Source organism: Drosophila biarmipes, chromosome 2R (assembly GCF_025231255.1).
Source record: "Drosophila biarmipes strain raj3 chromosome 2R, RU_DBia_V1.1, whole genome shotgun sequence".
Lineage (NCBI taxonomy): Eukaryota > Metazoa > Arthropoda > Insecta > Diptera > Drosophilidae > Drosophila > Drosophila biarmipes.
The window spans coordinates 15230956-15258565 of NC_066615.1; the positions used below are offsets into that span (position 1 = coordinate 15230956).

Below are 27610 nucleotides of genomic sequence, written 5' to 3' on the forward strand. Positions count from 1 at the left end.
TAAAACTGTATGCAGTTTAAGTCCTACTTTCAATATGTATATAGTTTGATAATAAAAATTAATTTTCTTCAAATTGTAATATTCTCAATATTTGAACAGACTTGAAAAGTGTTTTCGCTTCCTTCATTTATTTGCCATAAAAGTCATTAAAGTAATTCAGACACACATATACATCTATTTGATATATGTTAGTTATGCTTTACATTTAATTTAAAAGTACGAGCAAATTTCTGTATCCCTCGGATCGAATGTTAAGTGCTACTCATCGTGGTTGTGAATCGAGCTCATCCATCGTCACTTCGGATTGAGTATAGCTTTTTGATCTACCTTGTTGGCTTAGATTACGTTTTGATTTCAAATTGGAGAGTTAAATTAAACGTTTTAAATGCTTCAAGTTCGGAGTTACACAATTTTACTATTCAAGTTTATAAGTATTCAAGTGTATTATGCATCGAATGTACTAGTTCAAACTACTTTCAAGCATTTCCAATTCTTGTTAATTGTTAATTCTGATTTAATTACTCTGCTGTGCCCTATGCGTTTAGCTTGGCTACAATTCCCCGTCGACAGACATACACATATACTCGTAATAATATATTGTAATTTCCCTATAAATACGTATAGCCTCGTTTGGCATGAATTCTGTTAAGGTTTCTTCTATGAGAGAAAGTTAGCTACGAGAGGCACAAAAGCTTAGCTCGGATGGCGCTAATTTGGAAATGGGTCTAGGCTATATACGATGTCTATAGATTTACACGCTTATAGTAGATTGTCTTTTCCCATAGTTAAACAGTAGTGTTAGTAGCTATATTCCTGCGAAGGTACTAAAGTTTCCAACTCAAGAACGATCTAACGTAGTTATCCCTCGGTGAGGAGCAAACAGTTTTAGTTTTAGCTTTAGCTTTAGTTTTACAGTTTAAGTGTTTAAGTGTTAAGTATCGTCTAGGCTTAACTTATTGCTATGCAATTTGTTAGTTATGGTACATTGAGACTCTATGCCAGCCATATATATAGACGCGCTATATATACGTGTGTTTGCAATGCTTTTAAATAAATCGTAAAATCAATTTACACGCACATCGATATATTATTGGAATTTAAAAAACACATACTCTATGATATTTCTGCTTATGTTTTGAATATTATGGCAACCTAAGTTGTTCTCCGCTTGATTTCTCCCTCGTTGGCGAACTCACCTAAACGCGTTTTCGATTTGATTATAATGCCGGGGCTAGCATTACAATCGAATGACGTTTGAACCTGGCCCAAAACTCCTAGTTCTCTCACATCCTCGCTCTATCGAGGAAATTCTGGGTGCCTTCCCACTGTATTTACTATTAAAATCGATTAATTGGCTACGAAAAACACTCAGATGTTGTCTAAAAAGTTAACTTCCAAATGGAGAATGCAAATGCTTATAGCTTGCCGAAATGTGTATGTTTTTGAAAAATGGTTTTGAAATCGGACAGAATCGATGAAAGTTCTACGAAGGTGATAGGCTATCAAGTCCTTCAAATGTTCAATTTTATTGCTTTCTTTTCTTTTGGCTTGAGGTGGGGACGTGCCCTTGAACGGTATTCGAATGTTCCACAACTAAAGCTCTGTTTCACAGTTTCTAGCACTTAAAATTAACTTAAAACTTAACAATTCAATAAATATAGATACACATAAGGGTCGAAGGGCAAAACAGAAAACTTAACAGAGAGTAACAAGATGTCTTTTTAGTAATCAATATCAAAATAGACTCAGGGGACACAACTCGCAGCATGGAAACTAGACGGGATCTATGTCTAAGGGCTGAAGACGTATTCGGGATTCATGTAGGAGAAGCCAACGAATTCCGACTGATCCAGGTTCATCATGAACACCTTGTCCGTTGGCGTCAAGTCTGTTTTCTCTGATGTGAACTGCTTGTCAAAGTTGGACACATCCTTGCGGTGTTTCTGTGTGGCAAAAATAATATTATAAAGGGTACGATAAGGTTTCGATATATAAATACAATATCTACTTACAATCTTCGGCTTGAAAGGTGGCTGCACCTCGCGATTTTCTATCTTCTCCCAATCGATGCGTCTGAAAAATGGATGCAGACGCACATCCTCCTCGCCAGAGGAACCACAACCCAGTCGCTTATTTGGCTGCTTGGTTAGGAACTAGAAAATATTTTATTTTTAATAGTTTATCATCCATGGATTCGGTAGTAGCTTACGCCCTTGCAGGCCTCTTTGGCCTCCTTGCTCAGGCTTTTCGGATAGGACACATTATGATCAGTTATGGCGGCAAACAGCTCCTCCTCATCCTCGCCATCAAAGGGTGGCTGACCCACCAGCATTTCGTACAGCAGCACGCCATAGGCCCACCAGTCCACCGATTTGCCATAGGGTTGATAAAGAATTATCTGAAGAAATGGTCAATTTACATAGTCATTTGGTTACCTATACATTTCTTGTAAAACCCACCTCGGGAGCTATATAGTCTGGGGTTCCACAGAAGGTCTTTGTGGTCTTGTCGCCCACTATATTCTCCTTGCACATGCCAAAGTCCGCAATCTTCACATGTCCATCGGCATCCAAGAGAACATTATCCAGCTTCAGGTCTCGATACAGTATACCCTTGGTATGTAGGAAGAAAAGTCCTGCAGCTATTTCAGCGGCATAGAATCTATTGAAAGAGGGGAAAATTACTAAAGGGAATCGATGGTGGACTTTCAAGGACACTCACACAGCCACTGGCTCCTTGAACTTGCCAAACTGCTGGATTTGGAACATCAAATCGCCTCCATTCACATACTCCATCACAAAGAACAATCGGTCCTGAAGAGGAAGTGTTTTTTATCTTATTCTGGATACCCCCTTATTTTGGATACCCACCATTGTCTGAAAGCAGGAGTGCAATTGTACCAGGAATGGGGGCTTCTCACCCAGCGCCAGAACTCGCTTTTCTATCATGGTGCACTCCACGTCGTCGTCCTGGATGATCACATCCTTTTTGAGTATCTTAATGGCGTACAACTCCTCGCTGCCTTTGCGCTCAGCTAGCAAAACCTAGAGTTAAGATCAAATAAAAAATGAAAATTATTTATAAATAAATAAATAACAACCATATACTAGAAATATGTCAAGGTGGCAATTATTTCTTTATTTACGCACCTTGCCAAACGATCCTTTGCCCAGAACCTTGATGAAATTAAAGTCCGTGGCCCGGATCATGTCCTTCTTGGAGGACGTATGCGTGTTCGTATCGCTGCGCATTACCATTGGCTTCTTCTGCGATGGCTTCTGCTTGAGCTTCAGCAGATCCTGCTCGTCATCCGCACATGGCACATTGTAGTACTCGCCCTCGTCCTGGGTGAGCAGCTTGAACCAACCGTTGGTGGGGTTCTTGATGATCTCCGAGATGCCGAAGGACAAAGCGCCCATGAAGTCATTGCGCGAGGTGCGATCCCAGTCCCAGACCTCGATCAGGATGCGTCGATCCTTGTCCTCGGGTTTCAGATCACTAATAATAGTTGTGACAATATAAGTATAATGTTTATTATTATTATTTTAAGAGCACTTACTAGCTGAGTGTCTCGTTCCAGACGGGATTCAGGCAAGCCTTGATGGTGCGAGTCTTCTTCTTCGACTGATCCTTGTCATCCGGAATGAGCTTCACCTTCACATAGGGATCGCTGAGCCCGTTGGGGTCCATGGGTATGAGATTGCGGCCCTCCTTGACTGAAAGACAGCACAATGGAATGTGGGTAGTGCAAACCTTAGTGGCATAAGCAGTCAATTAGGACCCCTCCCGGTTGAGTGAAAACTCCGGCCGCACAAAGGCAGCTACGGAAATTACGTGAAATATGCTCCTGGGCACGAACAAAGCATTGTGTCCTGGAGGACACCCGTCCATCCATCCAGGCATCCATCCCCCCCACCGCTTTGTTCTGCAACTGCATTCTAGTTTGGTATTCATTATGTGGCATTTGCGGCTAACGAAGGAGAACGAATACGGGGAATTTCCTTAAGCGCGCATAATGAATTAATGCAAATCGTAAGCAATTTTCCCAGGAGCCCAAAGGACTTGCAACATTCGGCCGCAAAGCTTTTCCCCAACAGGAAACCAAACGAAACGGAACGCAGAGCAGCCGAGAAACACAAAGGCCCGAAGACTGTGGAGAAGATGTAACATTTTAAGCGCGTTGCTTGGGAAACTTTGCGGCTTCCCGGGGCATAATATATATAATTTTTCACTTGCCCTCACTCATATTCTGTAAACTTTTTGCCCACTTTGCCCCAAAGCGGGCGCAGAAACGAAATAAAAAACTTAGACCATTGGGCCATAATTGGTAACAATGCTTAAGCGGCTTAAATTTGTATTCCCCCGGCTTTGGGGGCCACTTACTCTGGACAGTTAGCAGATTCTCCTTGACATTGATCTCCAGATAAATGCGGCCCCGCCGCTCGGTGTGATCGCATCCACAAAGACTGGGCACGTTCTCCTTGCAGCGGGCATGCACGTTCATGTCACATGCTGGGGGAATGGAAAAATGTTTAAAATCCTTGAATCTCTCTCCAGGACTGTGTTGTGAGGCAAAGGAGTAAGGGTTTTGCTAATAGAGTTCGGTTAGTGGGATTTATAGAAGGCATGAAGTTGGATGTTGAGGTGGAACAAAGCATACACGCACGCACACGCTCACGCACAAAAGTACAGTCTCGCACACACAACTAAGTGAGGTACTTACCTTGCAGGTCGTTGGAAACTAAAGTTTACCTGCGGATATTCAGCCGATAAGTCTGCCCTCTGGCAAAAGCAATCAGTAAAAAAAACCCAAGCCAATTTTCCTTCACCCAACGGCCCCATCTGGGGGACTTGTTTTCTCCCAACTCACTGCCAACGGAAATTGACAAACTGTTGCTTCTGCTGACTCTGACAAGTGGCAAGCGTTCGATTGGAAATTATTCGCTAAAATCGAATTGCTATTCATTTTGCTGAAATACGTTTTGTTTTCAATTAAAGCACTTTGCCATCATCATCGGCCATCAGGGGGCATCAATGGGCAGCATCCTGTTTTTGCCGATTGCCTCAGTTTCCTCTCACATATCCGCTTTCCACGACTTTTCCTTTTGGGGCTCTTTTCTGTTGGCAACATTCCGCTTTGCTGAAGTGTAAAATTACTTTCGGTTACCACCCGCCACCCTTGGCCAGGTCTTAATTTCACTCGAGCGCACGTTGCGTATACGTAATGTCCGGCTCCCCCTGCGTATGCGTGATATTTAAGATACGTTTTGCGGGGCGGCCCTGTGGCATGTTGGTCAGCACAGAATGTGCAAAAATATGTACACAAAGGCACAAAAAAAGGGTTTCCTTTGGCGTGGCGCAAAAAAAACATTTGGTTGTGTGTATTCATAATGTGGGCCCCATTTCGTGTTGTACCCCGGCATTCATAAGTTTTTGAGTTCGCCTGCTGTTTGCTTATGGTATTTTCGTCTACATCAAGTGGATTTTTGTTTGCAGTTTTTGGATCAGTAAAAAGTTTTACATGCCGAATTTCAAATATGTTTGCTTCGGAACTTTGCAATTAATTGTAAAACAAAGTTACCACCTTGCCATCGGCCAGGAAAATGTGCCTTATTCTAACAAATATGAATTCAGTAGAGACTCCAACTCCTCTGTACTGGTTTTGAAAAAATTAATATTTTTTTTAACATTAAAACTTCTTGCCATTTAAATGTGTGGAGACATAATATATATTCTGGCAAAGAGTACCGTGAAATTGTTATACTACTGTAAAATGTTTCGAACAACCATGGTTGATTAAAAAATCAACTTAAAAAGGTTGACGCATCAACAGTAAAAATATATATTTTGAACAGCAAATAAAATTTAAGCCATTTCTACATTTTATAATCCGTTTTATTCCTTCCTACTACAATAAATTTAAAGATTGTACTACATTTTTTACACGACAACATTTTTGTACACCTGGGCATTTTCCTGATATCAACGGACACAGACTGAAGATCTGTCTACACAAGCCTTTATCACCGCATCCTAAAATATTGGCAAGACTTATAGAGGTATCACAGAATTCTGGCGGGTGTTCTACTAACGAGTTTTTCCATAGGTAGGATCAAGGATCAGAGACAGGAGCGCGGCTATCAGGAAGACCTTCAAAACCCCGATCATCTTCGTTTAATTTGCAGAAAAACTTTGGCAGACTGACTTGTTTCGCTTTCATTTATACTCAGGGCCGTGACCATTTCATTTCCCTGGGCTTAAATTGGATTAAGGCATAGTTCAAAGCTAAAATATGTTTTTAATGCCAATCTTTTTAAAGGCCATCGACATTTTTATATTCGTTGAAGGTAGTAAAATGCATGTAGAGAAACCCCTTTGGCGGCCACAACGCAAATTTTTGTTTATAAATAAAATGGTAGACACATTTCTCTTCTTTTCGCCCTAGGTATTATTACAGCATCTTTCATTTTTCTTACAAATTTCAGTTTCCGTGCTTACCTTTTTCTTGCATGAAACGTATTTTGGTAAACAAAGCCCATCGTCACAACCTTTAAAATAAATTTATTAGCAATACAATGTTTTTTAGGAAAACTAATATACGAACGTTTTAGGCGAAAGCCTTCACCATAGTTAAGAATAGCGAAAAGAACTAAGACCAAAAAGAAACTCAGTTGGGTCGTCATCGTGGAAAATGAAACTGATTTCAAGACGTCCTTGTATTTCTTATATTCAAATTACACCATTCGAAATTGATTCGTTTCAGTTGAAATGTGTACAAAAAAGTTAAAAATAAATAATACGACGAAAGTTCAGTGTTTTCTCTTCCGTTTGGACCTTTTCGATAGTCCCAGAAAGCAACATTTTTGTAGTTTACTACAGAAAATCGAAGACGTAGGAGAACTACATTTGACATCCGATGGCACGCAAATTCCATATCCACATCCTTAAATTTGCAATAATTTTTGATTATCTTATAATTTTTAAGAATTTTACTCACGTTTATAGTGATAGGAAAAACAAATACTAAGAAAACCGATTAGGAAAATCATCGTAGAAAATATTAAAAACTTCACCATCTCGGCTAAGACAAAAAACTGAATTGATAAATTCAGAAGCTTGCAAAAGTGCTTTGCTCTAAAATGCATAACGAAATTTTGTGAAAAGCACTCAATTTTAATGCGTGACCTTATTTTTTCTAGCAATTTGGTGGTCCACCAAGAAAAAGAATTTAAAAAAACTACTATTCTATTCCGTAATTAAAAAAATAAGCACCTATATTTGTAAGGTCCAACCATTTTTTAATATAAATAATATTTACAAACCTAAGATCGCAGATATTACCTTATGGCTTTTTCTTTTTTATCTAAATGTTCACAATTTATCCGTGCATTGAGCAGGGGACACACCTCGTCTGTCTAAAATGTCCAAAAGGTCTATTGACGGTATAGCAGCGTCCGGCTCTCGTACATGGCGGTAAGCCATCTAAAAATACTATTTAAGCAGGACTCCTTAAGAAAAAGGTATATAACACTCACGGCGTTCACTTGCGCTGGAGCATATCATAGACAGCAAAGATACCAAAAGGAAGGTCTTCAAAAGGACATCCATCCTTATCGATAGCAACGGTGTAAATGATTGCATTTTGCTTTCTTAAAAGCTTAAAAAATTTGCTCGGACTACCATGAAATTACTAATATCACAAACTATATTTATTATTTATTTAATTATGTGTTACAATTTTAAATCAATTATTTTCAAGACGACAACCGCCTAATCAGGATGTGGCCAACCACTTATTCCTGGTGAAAAATCCCCTCTATATATATTTTCATGAGGTTTTGTATATATCTGACATGAAATTACATTTTGATGGGGGAACTGTTTGGTTTTGGACGGGAATCTTCATTTATCCCAATTGTTTCCTGCTCTAGGTTTCCTGCAACATTTTTCAATAAGGCTACAGAAGCCATTCATCGGCTGGCATACGTAGTACTGTGGGACACAATATCCATATCCTCCGCATCCTGAACTGTTAATCGTACCATATCGCAGATTCCTAATGTTGAATTATAGACACTTACGCTTTCCGTAGCTGATATTGAACATCAGGATCAGGAAAGCTAAACTAAAAACTAAACTTTCAAGTAGCTCATCATCTTAACGAAGTACTTCTAGATCTTTGCATTTTTTTAGTTTTTCAAGAGTTAAATACTTGGTGGCATAGACAATCCATTTTGACCGTGTCTCGATAAAATTATAGCTAAACTTGTGGCAAGTTCAGGCTATCAATAAAAAGAGTGCAAATAATTACGAGACACGAAGATCTTTGGAACACAAGATAGAATTTAAGAATTCATTCCATAATCTTATTATATTTTTCCCTAAATGGAGCCATCTGATGAATTACAATACACTATTCGTTGGCAAAGGGTATTTGAGAGATGGTTTATGTGGTACACGTGTTAATTAATAAAACTGTTGTCACTATTTGTCAGTAAAAAATAAATTCTATTTCTGAAGAAACTAAAGTTCTTCATGCGTTTCTGTTCATTCTCATGAGTGAAAAATTTAAAATTCTTAAGATTTTTCTTTCTTTTCGATACAACATTTTTGTCCAGCTGGGCAAACTCCTGCTACCGCTAGGCACTTGGGGATCTTTGCACAAAAGCCTCTAAAGCCACACTCTAAAATTTTGAAAGGAATTTTAGATTAGGTTACATTATCCTAGTGAGTGTTTCTACTAACTAGTTTGTCCGTAGGTAGGATCAAGCATCAGAGACAGAAGAGCTGCCACCAGGAATATCTTCAGGTACCCGATCATCTTCTAGAAATTTTCTTAAGATTTTTAACTGACTGACTTGTTTCGGGTACTTTTATATTCAGTGCCGTGACAATTACATTTTACTGCGCTCAAATTGGCTTTCAGCACGGTGCCAAGGTTAGTTTGATCTTTTTTCTATGGTCACGTTTATTTTGCCACATCCGAAATCTTCAAAGACATTTGAGTATTGAACAACAAAATTACGTTTAAACCCAAGAAATTATTTGCTTAACTCGGGAACCATAAAAGGTACAAAGTGCCGAAAGGCACAATTTAGATCTTTTAAAATCTAAAATTGAAATTGGGTTAGAAATGGTTCCTTGGGTCGATAAATTTGACAAAGTCAAGAAGGTTTTTATTTCAACATAAAGAAGAATCAAATATATTATAACAGCTGTTTATCGTAGTTACACGGCATTATTAACGCCCTGGTCTAAATCCAGGAAATCTGCAGCACTTTTCACGTGGGTTTGAGCAATATGCCCCAGTATTTGCACAAGGGTTATTCCTAGTGACACACCATCCATGTCTGCATCCTAAATTATTAAAAAATGTGTGTTGTACAAATATATACTAAAGATGAAGATGTTCTCTACGTACGTTCGCCAAGAGTTCTTTGTTTCAGATCCCCATATGCAGTCTTAAATGTTGCAGACAGCAGAGCGGCCAGGAAAAAAACCCAAAAGTAGCGGGCCATAATTGTAACTACAAGTTTAAGACATTCCGAGGGGCCTTATATTAAGAGCTTAGCTTAATCGATTGGTCTGGGTGGCTGAGGGTTTTAAACCAGGAAATGAATATGGCATTAAGACCCAGTCTAATCCATTTGGCGCATTACTCAAAACCACTCTATTCTAAATAAGGCTTAGCAAATACCTTGATTATTGACTTTTCAACTCATCAAGAACGACATTAGGGATCGAGAGCACTGCTAATCGAAACGCTTAAGTAATGGTTTTTGAAAATTATAAGCCCAGGCGCATCCAGGAACATGAAATATTCTTTATTTCTGTTTAAACAGATAATAATCAAACATATTTTGACAAGTTTAAGTCCCGGTTATAGGACATACGCAACCCTAACTACCCTGGAATGTGGTCCATCCAGGGAACAGGCAGCACTTTTCATTACGGTTTGAACAGTAGTCAAAAGTATTATTACAAGGATTAGTCCTAGTAACACACCATCCTTCTCCGCATCCTGGTTTATTGAAAGGACAATGTCAGTTTGGAGTGGGGTATAGCAACAAGAAGACTCAGTGTACGTACTTGAACCGATAGTCCTTCTTGGTCGATCGCCAAAGCCAGGACTAAAGGCAGCAGCGAAGAGAGTTGCCAGCAAAAGGACCCACGGGAAGCCGATCATGATTGTTACTACTTGACTTCGTGTTTTTCTTGGCCGTTTTATATTAAGAGCTAGGCTAAATCGATTAGTCTGGCACTGAATTGCTGTAACTGTGGTTTTTAAAAACCTGAAACCCAGGCTAATCTATTTAGCACATCACTGAACAGCATCTGTCTTGCTGCCAAGACTTTTTAACACATAATAAAATCCTTAAAAAAGTTCAGTATTTAGGAAAGCATGTTTATTTTTATTTTTTGAGACAACATCTCATATAATTTGTCTCCTAAGCAGTAAATGAAAGGGTTTAAATCCCGGATCCTCAATTTCAACAAATAGAGCTTAGAGCAGTTTATTACCCTCGAGCTCGCTCCATAAGCAACACTTTGTCCTTGGATCCCAACATTTAGTCGTTATCCGATGACAGTGGTAGGTCACAGGCAAACACCATCCTGATCCGCATCCTTAAGTATGGATGCGACTATGTCAGTCTTGGATAACATTTAGTAAGAAATTCTATTATACGAACGTGCTGTAAGAGTCCTTCTTTGCCGCTGCCTTCTCCCAGGACTGGCGATCGAAGTCAGGAGAACTGTCATTAGAACGACCCAAAAGAAGCTGGACATTATGGTCAACTGTTTCAAAAAACTTGTAATGGTGGCTTTTATATTACGACCTATTCTTAATAAATTGGTCTGGTTAAAAAAAAACATTTATAAATAATATTAATATTAAGATAGCTGTTATTGTAAAACCTTTTATGTGATTAATTTAAATCGAATGAAAGGTGATACTTTTAAAGCGAACTGGAGTAACTATCTCTTGCAGCACTTTTCTTTTGCACTACACTCAGAACGTTTTCCTATCTCACTGCAACGGACGCTTGCTGGCGCACAAAGTCCATCACCATTGGCGCATTCTGGTAATTGGGCTAACATAATTGTTTTCTAATTCCCTTATAATATGCTCGTGCCAAAATACACAGAAAAGTAAGAAGTTAGATGAATGAAATTTAGTTTACAGGGTTTACAGAGCTTTTCCAAAAACTTAAAAGGCTATTTGAAGAACACCCTCAAAACATGTAAGAAATTAGGATTTCTCAATGAAATTATCCAGCTTCGAGAACTGAAACTCAGCACAGAACAAAAATCCCTTCATTTTTTTTCAAGTGCGCCGAAAACCACGCAACTTTATTAAACAAAATTGGCAAATATTTTGTCAGGTACTCCCGCTTTAAAGAATGTTTTTCCAAACAATGATTTATGATATAAAGTGGAGGAACTACCTGCTGCAACACTTTTCCCTTGGTCTACATTCATAACGAGGAGCTATCTCTCTGCAAGGGGCCCGTGCCGATGCACAGTAACCTCTGCCATTGGCGCATTCTGGAAAATGTTCAAATAACTATGAGCAATCCACGATTTACTGTCGCTTTACTGACTTCTATAGGGAGGATATTGAGACCAGCCGGACTCAATGCTGATGATCAGCAGAACTGCCAACAGGAGGACCTTTAAGTAGCTGATCATCCCAGAGATGAATGGTAAAGTAAGCCTCTGTTGACTTTTTCAGGGGACTTTATACTAAGTGATGTAGAAAATGCATTTGCCAAGGTCGTTGCTAGCTAAAAGCTTTGGACAAGGTTTGGATTAACATAATTGTTTTCCGATTTCTAAATAATATGCTCGTGCGAAATTACACAGAAAATAAACTTTGAGGTAAAAGTTATAAAATGACTTCAAAATTGAAGCCTAATATAACAACATCCAAAAATGTAGGAATTTTGGATTCCTCAACTTTTGACGTATTAAACATTACTAAGAAAATTGACTTGAGAAAACTTTCCAGCTTTAAAAACTAGATCTCAGTACAGAGCAAATGTCGCCTCATGGGTTTTTAATTGCGCCAATAACTATGCAACTTTTTTAAACAAAATTGGCACTGAATGTGTAAGTTACTGACTTTTTAAGAATTTTTTTCCAAACGATGATTTATGAGTGGGCGTCTCGGTCAAAACTTAAGACGAACTCGAAAAACTACCTTTTCCAGCACTTTTCCTTCGGCCTACATTCGGAACTATGTCCTATCCTTGCGGTGAATGGGTAAGTAAGCCTTAGCTGACTTTTCTAGAGGATTTTATACAATCCATTTGCCAAGGGGTAATTAGCTAGTAATAATTGTATAATATGTTTGAGCCATGTTGGATAATTTCCCCAAATAACCTAATAACATACAAAGTGTGTATTGTTATTTATTAATGAATAGATACACAAAATAAAAAATTCGCTTTAGAAAAGCAATTGAATTCCTAAAGTCTAGATGCACTGGCTAGTAAAAAACGATAACGTTAGTAGTTCACATTATTTTTGAAAACTTTTATTTTGAGTATTAATTGTTTCTAAAAAGTATTTTTGATTTAAAGAGAATATTATGACACCTCTTCTTTTATTAAGATTGTGTAATATGACGGTGTAACAGACATTGTAATTGTATCAAATTTAGTTACCACAAAACCTGAAGCACTTTTGTGCCATAAATACTTAGAAAAATTTCCTTACCATTTAACCTTAATGACACTATTGGGGAGCCGGAACAATACAATCTTAAGCAACAATAGAAGGCTCCCTTTCCAGGGACTTCCGCCCCGTGACCCCACCCATTTGCATTCGTTTCGGGCCAGGTGGCCTTTGTGTGTATTTGTTTTGGTCAATGGCGCGTAATTAATTTATTTGTGGGCCAAGAAGGCCAAATATCCCCCACATATACCTTAATAACCCCAAATGACGCGGAAATTTCTACGCTAAATGGAAACGCTAAGCATGGGATCTACAAATCCCTAAGTATATTGTTGTTGACCCTTTAAAATTAGTGAACATTTATTAAGTGCCTTGGCAAACTTGACATGCACTTGCAATAACGTGGAAATTAACAAGTTTTTAAGAATGTCAACGAAAAATGAAAAGAAAATAAAGGCAACTGCAGGCAGCGAGGCAAAATTAAAAGGGGGAAAAGCGGGATAGGAAAAGCTGGCGGAAAACTTGTCAGCGGCAGTGACAAAAGCAACAACAAGCAATTCGCCCAAGTGTGCACAACACTCAGCCACCAGCAAACACACAGATACACACATCCACACCCTGGCAAACACAAACTCAAACACAAAGACAAGTGCACACTTGAGCGGAAAACAAAGCGCTGCTAATTGTAAATTGCAACAATCTAAAAACTCTGCGGCAACGCCACCAAAAATGCAAATGAGTTGGGACACTTTCGGCGACGCGCTGGGGGGCTATGTGCTATATAGGACTGAAGGCTTGGGGTACTTTAGGGGACTTTACCTCGACACTTGAGACCCTTGTGCGTGATGCCGTGCAACAGAGAGCCACAATGGTCGCAGAACGTCGGCGACAGGAAGGTGACATTCTGCCACTTGTGGGGCATTTGATGCGCCTGCCCGGTTTCGATTTCGGTTTGGAAGTCGAGTTGGAAGAGAAAACTAATGGAAAATTAACGCAGGGCATGGGAATAGGTGTTCGTAATAGCTATGTACTCGGGTGAAAATGCAAATCAACACAAGGGGTACTACAAAGGAACATGACATTAGGGACGCACGAAATGGGCAACGGATGGTGCTACTGGAAATGATTTATTGAGGATCACATGATGATATTTGAAGTAAACAATGGGCTAATACGGTATGGCTTAAATTTTGCTCTTCAATATTTTTAGTTTGGCTTATATGTGGGTTTTACAAAGTACTCTTGATACGCAAAATAATTTTTCAAGAGAATTCTGAATTTTAGGTTAGGCTTAAAATGTTCTTAGTAACTTGACGATATTTTTTGAGCAGAAAATGTTCTCAATAAGCTTGAATCAAAATGAATTGGTTCATAAAATAAAACTTAGTCAAAAATTAATTATTTATAAAAAAAGTAATATTTAAAAGAAATAAATCACTTAAAATAAAATGCTTTTTTCTCGAAGTTAGATCAAGTTAAAAGGTTCTCAAATTAACCGCGAAATATAGCTTTTACGAGAATATTTTATATGAGACATTTTTTTAATTATTAATATTAATTTATTAAGATCATTAGATATAATATTTTAATAAAGTTATTTTTGGACGGATGGAAGTGATAAAATGCCTTAGCAGAACCTTTAAAAATTAAAGACTTCAAGAGGCGCTTTCGAAAGCAATTTACCCCAAATGCCACCCTCTTTGGGGGTTTTTGATGCAGCTGCCTTCCACTTCTGCAGTTTTGCTTTCGTGCTAATGAAATAAACGCGACGTTAATTGAGTTGCAAGTTGGCCGTCACATGTCACAAACAGCGAAATCAAATGAAAATGTGAGCGGGCTATGGTGGCAGTGTGATGAGTGGGTATATACACGGAAATATATACATATATGCTTCACAGTAGAACACAAGCGAAGGTTGCGCACAAAGACAAATGCTGCCTAATCCTCCTCAAGGAGCTCTTACACTCGCACCAACAAAATCTTTCTCACACGTGACATTGGGTGGAAACTTTAAGGTTATTTCTCGTTTTTTCGTGGGTGTAGTATTCCGCCCTCGATTGTTGTGTCAGTTTGCGGTGGGTGGGTGTGTGGGTGGGTGGTGCCCCAGGCAAGGACATTTGATAGCATTATGCGCCAGCATGAGCATCCGCTGTATACTCGTCTTCCCTCCATTTTTTTGGGGGCCCAGCCATTTGTTGTTTGTCTCTGCCAAGGTTCAACAGCTGCTCAGCCATTAATATCCTTTTGCTACCAAAAGACAAACACCAGCGGAAAGCAAACACACTCGCACACTCAGACAGGGGCTCTCACACACACACGAAGGACCTTGGCAGCAACGAAAAAAGTTGTTGCATACTTTGGCGGGCATGCTCAAGGCCGCGAGGGTGGGTGGAGCTGGGCGGATTTGTTTGGATAAAATGCAATCGCATTGGGGTAAACACGTGTGTGTACGCGGCCTCCAATTGGACTCGCCTTTGAGGGACCCTGAATAGCCACAGGTGCCGACACTCGAATCGAGGGCCTCCACACTCCGAAATTGTGGTTATACAGTGGAACTTTTAAAGCTCTCAGGAAGGTTATTTCGTATCCAAATTCAAATATCTATGTTTTTAGGAACCATATATATAACCAAATGAAATTTTTGAATAAGGTAAAGGTTACTTAAAAGATAAGCAAACATCAAGATTTTTTTACATTAATCAGGAACCTAATCGCGCTTTTCGTGACATTATCGGCATATATTCGCGATGAAATCAATAACTATACTGATTTTTACTCCCAAATAATGATTATTATTATTAATAAATGCTTATAAAAGTGGAAAACATTGAATATTTTGTAACAAATAAAATAAAATAAAATTTAAAATTAAAGAATATATATCTTTGATTGATTTTAGTACCGTTTATAAAGATTTAGATCATTGAAAGAGGCCTTTTGTGACCCAATTTAAATGATATTTGTATATACTTGACTGACACCCAACATAAAAGTCCCAGCCACTGAAGTCTGACTATATGAAATGTGCTTTATTCTTATCATTATATCGCAGTATCAGCCACATGAAAGCATCGTAAACAAACACCCTGTGTCAGACGTTTCCCAATAAATCTCTCGGCCGCCGCACACTCACGCGCACAGCTAGAATTTCATTTGGCTAACACGCCCCCATTTGACGCCTACTTATTTGCCACGTGCCAGCGCAGAAATTTGTAAAAAATATTTGCAGCGTGAATTTATCACAGCATTCCTGGCGTCGCTCGCTGTCACCTAACAAATTTGTGCCCCGCCATCGGGAAATCGCGCCGCCCCACTTTTCCATATCGCTATCATCATCATCTAGCTGGGTGGGATGGGATCTGATGGTATGGGAGGCGATGGCATGGCAGCCTCCATTACTCCATTGAATGTAATTTTTGGTATATAAAGCGGCAGCATATATATGTACTATAACTGCCAGCATATTAACAACTGATGCCCGATAACAAATGGGGTGGTGGGAAACGCTGGCAAATACAAATTGCCATGTCATTTATTCAGACAGCGTAGATAAGACCAGCGGGGCAGGGGTTCCCAAATGTGGTCATATCGGCGGGCGATCCGACGGCCATATGATGGCTTTTTATGAGCCCAACTGCATTTGTTTTCAATTTCCGCCTCGAGTACAAATTACCAACGAGTTTCCAGAAATCCCAATCGATTCTGATCAGGTGTGAGGAGCAAAGCTTTGGCAAAAATTGATTTGCCTACACCTGTCGCAATAAATTTGATCCGATTTGATGCAATAAGGAGCCAAAGGAACTGACAAAGGTAACATCTAAGGTTATTAGGCCAGATTGTATTTCACACACACACAAAGACGGGGGGAAAAGCCACAATTGGGGTTGGTTGGCGAGGCATTTTCCCGAGGACGAAAGTCGGGGTTGCCATGGCCCTGGCATCGCACTTGAATTGACATTCGAATTTCCAATTCGCAGAACGCTCTTTTATTGCCTCTGCGTTAGGTGTTTACTTCTGGCTCGTTCTAATTAAGCCAGTTGCCATGGCTGTGAATTAATTGCCAGATCTGGAGACTGACGAACCACATGGTGAACATCCTAGAGTAGTTACAGTTTCCTCAAAAAGGAGGTGGGAACAATGCTTCAGAAACTACTTAATGGGTAACACCTTCCTTCAGTCAAAAAAGGTAATTAAAGAGTACACCGAAGAAAATGTGCTAGTAAAAATTAATTTAATACAAAACATCTAAAATTTCAAGACTTAATTTTTAAATATTTAAATCCGTGTGAGAAATATAAAATATAATGTGAATTATAATTACTTATTTGAAATAGTAAAGATGTTTTAAAATAAAATTAAAGTTTATAATTCTTAAATCACCTAAATTTGTTTAATTTTTATATTTTAAATTAAACTGCCATATTTAAAAAATTTAAATTGAATATAAAAGAATAGGATTCAAAAGGGTTTTTTCATAAGTCAATAAAGCTCTACAAAATTATAATAACTTTTGACAATTAAAATAATTTCTGAATTAGGAGTGTATAATAGGTATTTATTTATTTTGAATATTTAGAAATATAGACCAAAAATTATACTCATTTTTTTTCATTTTACTTGTTCTTGGTTTGTAATGTAGCCGAAAATGCTTTCATAATATTATATAAACACATAAAGCACAACAAAATGTTTGGGGATAAGGAATTTAGAGCGCTTGTGTGCGCCACAAGTGCTGCAACCTCGAGGCAGGACCTGGCAAACTTTTTATCTGTGGCACTTCCGCAATTTGCTAGTGGGCCCAAAAAGACATTAAAATCATATTTATATCGCACGGCAGCTGCACAAAAATGTCCAAACAAATGACGAGCATTGTTTGGCAACTAAGTTGGGCCCATTCCCCGTCCACTGGAGTCCTCGGAGTATCCCTGGCATGTGCATAATTATGCAAATGAATTGGTTGGCAGAGGGGGGAGGGGGAGCTGGGAAAAGTGGGTGGAAAAGTGGGTTGCACGGGGCACAGAGAGAAAAACTTTCGGTACGGTTCGGTTGCGGGAAAGTGAAGGGCAAGCAAACAATGCATACATATACGAAAAAGGCAGCCCTTGCCCGGGTGTATCGACATATTTACAAAGGTGCGGCCTGCTTACACATATATACAGTACCTATCTGTATGCTTGTAGGTTAAACAATTTAAATAATTAACTTTTAGGGCCTGCAAAGGAAACTTTTCCCTGTTGTTGACCAGGCCAAATTGCGTTTAAAATTTAATTCCGACACAGATACAGATACACCAGCACACACACATTATCACCATTATTTACACAGTCAGTCGGGTTTATTTTTCGGTTTTTTCGGAGTTTCAGAAAAGGATTAAAAGTTAAGTGAAAGAGAGAAGCGAAAACTTTTGTGGTTGAGATAGAAGATAGAAGCCGGAGGGGAAGAACACTTATTGGGGTTAGAAAAGGGGTTCTAGCTTAGGGGGTTGGGGGTTACCTGAGCATTTGAGACCCTGGTGGTAAATGCCATACAGCAGGGAACCACAATGATCGCAGAACGTGGGTCCTGCGTATGTGAATGGCTCGAAATTGTGTTGAGTTTTTGGTGAGTCCTTTATTTGATTATTTTTTTGTGGTTGCGACATTTTCAATTTCGATTGCGAATTCATTTGGTTTTGTTGTGTTTTTATTTATTTTTTGGTGCGTGGTTTCGTGACAGCGTGAGTTGGACAGCGAATTGAGTTTTGGTTTGATTTTGGTGGATGCACACATGGAAAAGAATACAAAGTACAAATTTTGTTCATGGTAAATCAACAGAGCACAATGACAAATTAACATATTCGCGTTAAAACTTTCGCACTGAAAACATAACAAATGACAAACTCTACATAAGTTCAGTGTAAGTTTGCAACTGCTTTTGAACTATAATATTTTTCCTACATTTTCCATGTGCGTAGCTTGGCAAACTGACTGACTGGGGACTGAAATTTAAGCTCGGAAAAAACTACTTTATTTTATAGCTGTCCTGCCCTAAAACCCAATCCATCTGAGACTCTTTTCTCTATATATTCCTGCCATATTTTGCCGTCTCTCCCGAACAACATTTTTCTTTTTATGTTCAGAAAGACACGGAAAGAAAATTCTTATTAGTATTTAAGTCCCGAGAAAAACTCGTTAGGAGTTACTATTTAAAATTTTTTAGAAAGACGCATTTAATATTTTCTATAAATTCCTATAAATTATGATCATAATAAGCAGAAAAGAACCGCGTTTAAAAATACTGTTACTAGTGTTGGGTAATAACTAAATAACGTTGCTAGTATTGGGTAAAGCATTGTTATTCTAAAGAGGGCAGCTAGTTATTTATGAACTTCCCAACACTAGCTGTCATAAACTATAATAAAAGCATAAAATGTCCTCGTTTCTTTTGGTGCTGCGGTTCGCCTGAATAAATATACAGTGTAGAGAGCTAGCTGTATGCGGAAAAATCCCAATGACATTTTCCATAACCCAGCAGCAAAGGAAAGCTCGCATTTTTAGCCCGAGCCTGCTTAGCTGGCAAAGCAAAGTTGACAGGCGAGTCGGGACGAGAGGACATGACAGCTGGGACTTTCGGAACGGACGGACGGACAGACGGATGGACGGATGGACCGAGCCCGGCATAACCGAAAATCCAAATGACAGTTTAATTTGACAGAGCCCACAAAGACTAAAAGCAATGCAAATAAGTCCCCACTCCGCCGCCTCTCGCACATGGAAATGCAGTCGGGTGCCTTATCCTGCACACACACAGTGGCACATATATCCTCGTACATATTCATCCTGTTTAGCATATGTGTTGGTGCGCACTTACCGAATCGATGCCTTTATCCTTGCCCGGGCAGATGAAGGTGACATACTCGTGGCACCGCTTGTGCACCACGTAGGAGCAGACTGCGGGCGGAGAAAGGGTTATTTGCAGGTCGAAGTTCTCAAAGGTCTCGAGGCTCTCGAGGGGATCTCTTACCTTGGCACTGAAATCCTTGCTTTCCGAAGCCCCTGCAAAAAAACAGCGAAGCCAAGGGAAATGAGTCAATTTGAGTTCGCAGAGCTATTACATTACTGGCATTACATCAATTAGAATAAATATTTAATTCACCATTAATCAATAGGCTACGCGAAGGGGGTCCAATCGCTCGGCAGCCCCATGGCCCGTTTAAAATTAATCAATATAAAAATGGTTCAGGGAATTCATAGAATGTCACAGCTAGGGCCTGCTTAAATGTCAAATGGTTTGCTTTGCTTTCAAAGAAACTAATCTAAATGAACTTTCAAATGTTACACAATAATTTAAGTGAAGATAGATATGACATCAGGAAACGTTTTAGCAGTGGTGATCAAACCAATTTTTTCAATGTTCATTAAATATGATATTATATTTAGTCTACTAGTTAAATACATACTGATTCTATCTTGACTACTCTTTTCACGTTTCTCTACGAAATAAATTTAACTATTTTACAGTCATACCTTAACATATACAATCTTTGGAATAAAGAATTACTATGACTACGTCTTTTTGTAAGATATATCTACCACAAACGTAAGTAAGAATACCAAAAAATACAATCAAACTTAAAGATACTCACAATAATATATATCTAAGAAAGAAAACTATGTTAGAAAGCCTTTATTCTGATGTTTACTTAAATGAATTGGAAATAACACTCTTTCAATGATTTTTTAAATATACAATTAGGTAAACGGAATCTAAAAACGCACTTGTCTTCTTCGGTTAATTACATGGTATATTATATTCCATAAATATTTTCACAAAAAGCTGAATTACAAATTAGGTTTCGATTTTAAACAAGAAAAATCAAATCAAAACTGCTAAAAAAAAATGTATACTTAATAATTAAACACCGTTAGGTATCTGATATAAACAGGTATAAAAATAAGTTTGTTTTTAATAATATTTAGGTGTTTTGCTCCAGAAGAGTTTATATGTCCTATTGCCATTAATATGTTAAGTCAAGTCCACTTACAAATATTTTACATAATTTATAATTCAAGCCATCAGAACTTTCCTGACCATATGCCTGTTTGAATTGAGAACTTAAAGCCATTCAGAGACCTATTCCAGCCCACCAGTTAATGGCCACGACCTGTTGTAGGGCCAAGAGGCCGGGGCTTTCGAGACCGCTCCCAGCCGTGTCCCGGCCCCCGACCATAAATGACTTGACCACAAACCGCTTTGCCAGCCCCAACCCCTAACCCGACGGTGTCCAGTCCGGGCTGCAATTTGGGACAAGGCAAATTATTCACATGCACGGTGGGAAAACGCATATAGCCCTGTAGTATATATATATAAATTATAAAAGGAGCAAGTTGAGGCGCTGGAAACTGTTTGGCCAACTTTTGCAACTGCAGTTGAATAAGTTTCAGCACGAACGGACCCGAAACCCGGTTAAAGTTCGGTCTGTTAAGCCAAGTAAAGTTGATCCGATTAGGTCGTAACCACTTGGACAATTCACACAAATCGGCGATTTGTTATCGCTGCTAACGAGTGCGAAATTGTGGCTCGTTTCATAATTCTTTTCCCTGCCCCCGCCACACGGCCCGCATTTTCCATTAAATTTTAATTCTTTTGTCTGGCCAGGTTGTCTGTTTCTGGCTTTTCGCTGTTTTCAGTTCCCTCGCGCTTTTCCCCCGCCTTTGTTTGCCCATCAAATGATGGGAAAAAGCAATTTTCCCGCGCCTGCAGTCATACTACGATTCACGGCAGCTTTTTTATGCATTTCAATTTTTAATTAAGCGCATATTTTCCAACAACGCGAAAAAATGCAACAAAGGGATGGAGGGGTTAAGAATGTTTGCAATTTAAATTAATTAATCAAACAAAAAGAGGGAATGCCCTGAATGGCTGGAAAAACATTTATTCAAGCATTTATCAATATAAATGGTAGATTTTTCTAATTAAAATATTATTTTTCGGTTGAAAGAATTAATGCAAACGAAATGCTCAAAAACTAGGGTTCTTTTTGTAATCTTTATTAAAAATTATTCCTTTTATTTCTCTTATAATAAAAAAAAAATTTTAGCTTTTCGATACAAAAAATAAGTTAAGTTAGTAAAAGTTAAAAAAGTTATTTAAATATTCTGTGGTAAATTTAACAAATTCATGCACTAGAAAAAACCCATCAATTTCATAAATATTTGTAATATTTTTTACTGTGTTTTTTATATATTTTATTAATATATAGTTAATATTTTGATTCATTTAAAGATTACACATTTAGATATTAATACAAAATTTAATAATTTAAAAAATTTAATTTTTTAAGCTCTTTAAAGTATATTGACAAATAACTAGGTTATAATATTCTCTACCTATATTACCAGATTTTAAAAGTTCATCCTAGGATTAAATAGGGATAAATAAATAGGATATGACTTATATTTTTTGAGCAATTACAAAAAAATATATATATTTTTTTGATTATTAAATTTTGAATTTCCATATTTTTTCCAATTTCCAATTTTCCATCAGTGTACTTTATTAACTTATATTTGCGAGATAAATTACCCAGAATGTGTTCTAAATGTGCTTCAAAATCAGCGAACTTTTATTTAATCCCACTCTTATCCCCAGCAATATGCAAATTGATATGTTCAGGGTATTTCGTGGTTCTATCTGGAATTTCCATCGTGACCTTTTCGGTTTCCGCGCTATTATGCAAATGACGTGCCGTAAACACGGCAAATGTTTCACCTGCTGCCCGCAAAAGAAGGCGGGTGACACTTTGCTGCCGCAGCTCTGCCGCACCAGCCACAGAGCCACCCCCCGGAACCGCCCAGCCCCCCCTGCCCCAGGGGCTCGGATACGTGCCTGCAACGCCTCTTTGCAACACTGGGCCTTGTGTGCGAGCCCCCAAAGGCCCCGCACTATTAATTAAAAGTCGAAACCAAGTGAAACAGTGGCTGGAGTTGCTAATTAGCTGCAGCCCCCTGCCAAAAAAAGCGAGGCGTTTGCGGCCGTAGGCGTGGCACTTAGCCTATTTGCTGGTATTGCTGTCAAAGCGCGTTAATTACGTGTAATAATGATGCAGTGCCGGCAAAACAGCGAACGGCGATTTGGTAGCTGTTGCTTTTTTGGGCGTTGGGGTGGCCAACATTTCGGTTTGGGACCCCGCCAGGTTTATGGGCACAGATCGATGATGCTGGCGGCTGGTTTCGCATTTTAAACAGCAATTAATTTAATTATGGCCAAGCTGTCTTGGCCGACAATTAGCCAAAGAGCCCAGAGCGCTGACGAGAGTCACAAGACAGGCTTAATAAATTGGCTTCGTTTTGTGCGAGCGACTTCCATATCCATTAATTAGACGCTGGCTTTAAATTGTCATCGCAACGCTGCGGCCTCATGACACTTTGCGGGGCGACAGAGTGTGTTTGTTTATTAAATATGAATTAATATCCCTGGAACGGCTCGTCAAAGTGTCTGTGGTTGGAGGGCAACTCTGACTATGAATATTAAGTGGCGAATTAATTAATTTGTTCGGCACCACACGACACACTTCCACTTTCTTTGAGCGAAAATTCAATGGACGCAATTCTACTACGTTTTCCAAATCACTAGCATTACGCAACGAATGGGGGGTGAAGTAGATCCTTTTGGAATACCTACATCCATGCATATCCCGACTGATAACCGCTGCAAAAACCAAAATTCTGTTCAAAACTCATGTCAACAAATGTGTTTTCGTCAACGGTGGAGGAGCACAGATGGGGTTTTTCGAGGGGGAATTTAATGCGCATGAAATTGATTTATAATCCACGGGGATGTTGGCAGGCCAGGAAGCGAATTCTGGGACTCGGCTGCCAGGATGGCCAAAGGTAAACAGGTTACCCCCGCATAATTTCAGTGTTTTTTACCCAGCTCCTCTGTTTGTTTTTGCTTAGGCAGCTACAATGGATTAAGACAGATTTCGGAAGCCTTACCTAAATTAAATATCGCACAGGTTGGCTTTTGTTCCTGCTCGTTTGTTGTAGCTTCGGCTTGAACTCTGGGAACAGCTAAAACAACACGTCTTTCAGGGGAATAACTTGACTCGAAGGCACAGTGATTGCTGTTTACTTAAGTTTCAACCTTTTTGGAAGCATTTTTAAATATAAAAATGTTTTTCTATTTTATTTAAAGTAACTTATAAAATTGCAGGGCTTGAAAATAATCCTAGTATTGGAATTTGTAAGGTATTTCTTGTTTTTAATATTTTTAGAAAATATAACTTTGATTTCTTTTCATCCCCTTTCATTTTGCTGAATTGTACAACCGTAAATCATTAAGTAAAAGTTGCAACAATCTTTAGGAAATACAAATTATGGATAAGGGTTTTTATGAATCTTGTTTAAAAGAGTTTCTGGTTTAGCCTATATAAAGTTGATTTAAAATACTTCTTCAGTTTTGAGAGCTGTTATTAATTTGCTTTTAGTTTCAAGAAGAATTTCTTAATATTATCACTTCAGGTTTCCTTGCTTATGATTTCTACTGCTGGCCATGCAATCTAAATAATAATTTTAGTAAAAGCAAAGAAAACCAACTTAATCCTGTTGTTGAACGAAAACATGAATTAATAAATGCATGCACTTAAAACAGATTGCCTATTTGTGGCTACGTCCTTGTGGATGTTTCCTACAGCGAAAATCTCTTATTAAATGTAGTGCCCGGCCGAGCAAAGTACCTCAAGAGTGCCATGCACATTGCTGACCACAAGCTTAATTCGTTATTTATCTAAAAATTGGATTTGGCCAGCCCCCGTTGTGGGTGCTTTGTTTTTGTTGCCATGTGGCTCTTTATTTGCGTTATTCAGCCATTGTTGCTCAGTTCTTTCGCCTTGTCAATATACATTTATCGATTCCCGCCACTGATGTTATGTGGACGCATTGCTGGCCATGCTTGGTAGACCCACAAGTGCCGTCGAAGGGTGGGGGGATGGCTTTGCATGGGTGTATGTGGGTGGTTCTCGGGGGAGGGGGCTCTATAACACTGGGCAACATTTATAGGCAACATTGAAGTGTAATCACAGTTTGGTTTTCAAATTCTGAAAGTAGTCATTAAAACGGGGCAGACCTCATTTGGTGCTCCTCTAGTTAGCTTGAAGTTAGATATCATAACAGGGTAAATATTTTAAGAAATTATTGACAGTATCCTATAACATTTCTGTATTAAAAAACATTTATTTATCAAGAAACTGAAATTTTAAGTAAATATTGGCTGCATCCTATATTTTTTTTTTAGAATTATTGCGAGTACACCCAACAATTTTTTTTTTAATTCATCTTTTTTTGTTTTCTAAATTTTGGAAAATATATAAGTTATTGAGGCACCACCCTAGCAACATTTCCTTTCTCTCCCTATAGAGAATGCATTTTGAATCTTGAAATATTATTATATTCTTAAAAATAAAGTTTCACTCAAAATCTTTAAGTAGCTGTAGTATCAAAACGCGGTTTAAGCCAGAGGAACGATACAGGGGGTATGATTCCTTTTTTGTGTTGCCCAGTGTACCTCAAGAGGCCTGAGATGCTTGGGATGCTACATGCTACATGCTAGGGAACTGGGAACTCACCAGATGAAGTCCTTGCAGTGGGAGCAGAACGTGGGCTGCTTGAAGAACCGGGCGATGAAGCAGTGATCCTTGACATTGAAGACGTTCTTCTTCTTGAGCGCTCCCTTGCGGAGGCGGGACTTCATTTTGTTCTCGCCCACCGCCTCGCCCTCGGCCCCCTGCTGCTGGGCATCCCCGTTGTTGTCGCTGCCCTCTGACATTGTGACCTCTTCGCTGTATTAAATGTTCTTTTCAGCTGGTTTTTTCCTCGCTCGGCGGCTATTTCGCAGCGTTTACAAATCGCAAAGGTTCTTTAACTTGCTCACTTGTTGTTGCCGCATTTGGCTTGTTACGTACTTCGCGCTGGCTTTGTGTTTATTGATTTTCAGTTTTAGTTCTCGGCGTCGTGTTTTTATTAGGCCCTAAATGCCATCTATAATCATACGAAATAACGATGAAAAAACGGGACTGGACTCGACTGCGACTCGAGGGCAATTTGCATAATTTTATTAATCACTGGCCGCACGTTCGGCCGTTTATTTAATTATTTTTCACTCGCGTCCCGCATCGATTTCAATTGATTTTCCCATAACAAGCGCAGCAATTAAACAAAAACTCAAGCAAATGTCACCGGGAGACGGGCAAACAAGCTCATAATTAGCATTAATTTTAATGCGCCGACGGTTGATTGTACAAAAGAATTTTGGGAAGGGGTTGAGGGGGCGGGCAGAGCCACAGCTAAATAATAACTTGCAAATAATATAATTTTCCCCCAGCTTGTCGTCGAGTGAGAGACGCAAAAAGGGGGCCAAGAGTGAGCGCGCGTGCAAATAAAAAAGCGAAGTGCAAACGAAATAATTTTTATTTCAATGTCTTGCTTTTGTTTTTCAGCTTTATTGAAATTTTTGCAACGCCAATTTTTGTGTGCTTCGCCAACAGACACGTTCTTGCTGGCCACTGCTCTCACCTGTGCAGGTGGGCCAATTCGGGACTCGGTTCGGGCTACACCCTATATTTATTTTTCAATTCGCATCGCCGCCATAAATATTAGATTGCATTCCTCGTTTGCCCGCTGAATATCAAATTTTTTCCCGTGATCTATATAAAAATTCATCTGTGAAGCAGCTTTGAGCTATGTTTTGGTAATCTGTTATTTTATATTTTTTTTTCATTTTGTAGCTACCTCTCAAACGGGTACATTTTGAATGGGAATTTTAAACCTTTTACTTTTGACCCCTGTCCATCAAATAAATCACACATACGAAGTGTGTTCTTTACTTAAAGGCCTTATGACACTTCAAATATTATTGGACTACAAATAATACATATTATTTATAATATGATTGGATATATTTAAAAAACACAGCTTAGCCGCAATTTAGGAATACATTTTTTTTTTTAATTTTTGGGATGCCATAAATTTGTGAAATAAATATTCAAGTACCAAGAAATTGCCATAAAACTTTTCCCTTTAAGCTGATGGCTACGTTTAAGGTAATGAAGAGTGTTTTAATAAACCTAAGTAAACCTTTATTTTTTAAGTTTATATATTTTCTACCACTTTAACATAAAGTTTTAATGGTTAAAACAACCCTTTTGCTACCCTGCCCAGGCATACAAAATCCACAGTGTTCACATTGATCGAAGCCACAATCAGAAGGCGGAATCGCAAACACAAATCCACAAAGGAATCGACTGAAGCTCTGTGTTGCTCTAACTGGTAACTCCCCCTACTATTCAGTTCGCGGGCGAAATGCAACAGTTACTATCATTTCCGTGTCACTTGGCTTCTCTTTTTTCGCTTTTCCGCTTTTTAGGCCACTTTTTTAGCCATCAAGGCTGTAATAGTTACGACCGCTTTTCCAGGTTTATTATTGGAATTCCCTTCGGTTGATAAAGCCCAGTATTTGGTAGTAAAACTTATAGTTTCAAGCACTTGTGCCACCGTTTATTTTGTTTACTTTGCCACCGATGACTTTTGAGATTGGTCTTTTGGGCTATACACTGCACTTCACCCACGGAACGGGAAAATCTGAGGAGCAACTGCCTTTGGTGGCGAACCGAAACGTAGTGAGCGTGCGAATAGGTTTTCACACAAGCGGAAAATCCAAGTCCGTGGCCTGTGGTGAATTTCCCAGCTGTGGCCCTCTCTCTTTCCCACTCTCTCTGCCTGCGGGTTACACAAGATTTCCTTTTCACGCACTCACACACACTCGATGTTGTTGCTGTTGTTGCTGGAAAATGTAGGGGCAGTTTTTCCCCAGCTTTACCCTACTCTGGCCCCTTGGCTCAGCGAGTTCGTATCGTTTTTCCCGGCACGTGCGCTTCGCTCGAGTCACAAACGCGTTC

General features: G+C 38.9%; 2 protein-coding genes across 8 annotated transcripts; both read right to left on the reverse strand.

Moving 5' to 3' along the window:
* Positions 1-111: 111 nt before the first annotated feature.
* Positions 112-27610, reverse strand: LOC108036401 (protein kinase C, brain isozyme). 7 transcript variants are annotated; one of them, XM_050887137.1, is made up of 15 exons: positions 27469-27610; positions 25283-25694; positions 23341-23367; positions 19681-19712; positions 19528-19607; positions 18172-18286; positions 4384-4512; positions 3560-3716; positions 3150-3498; positions 2871-3044; positions 2722-2813; positions 2460-2661; positions 2210-2398; positions 2013-2153; positions 112-1943 (listed from the first exon to the last, which is right to left on the reverse strand). In XM_050887137.1, exons 2-15 carry the CDS (start codon positions 25480-25482, stop codon positions 1791-1793), a joined length of 2040 nt encoding a protein of 679 aa, XP_050743094.1. In that variant the 5' UTR covers positions 25483-25694; positions 27469-27610; the 3' UTR covers positions 112-1790. The 7 variants fall into 7 exon arrangements, with proteins under 7 accessions (XP_050743094.1, XP_016968009.1, XP_050743095.1 ...); XM_017112520.3 differs by having other exon boundaries at positions 27532-27601; XM_050887138.1 differs by having other exon boundaries at positions 27473-27585.
* LOC108036405 (uncharacterized) lies at positions 5874-7675 on the reverse strand. Its single transcript, XM_050887140.1, has 6 exons — positions 7536-7675; positions 6998-7482; positions 6605-6943; positions 6499-6548; positions 6093-6256; positions 5874-6033 (listed from the first exon to the last, which is right to left on the reverse strand). The coding sequence occupies exons 1-2, from the start codon at positions 7639-7641 to the stop codon at positions 7379-7381; spliced, it is 210 nt and encodes a 69-aa protein (XP_050743097.1). The 5' UTR covers positions 7642-7675; the 3' UTR covers positions 5874-6033; positions 6093-6256; positions 6499-6548; positions 6605-6943; positions 6998-7378.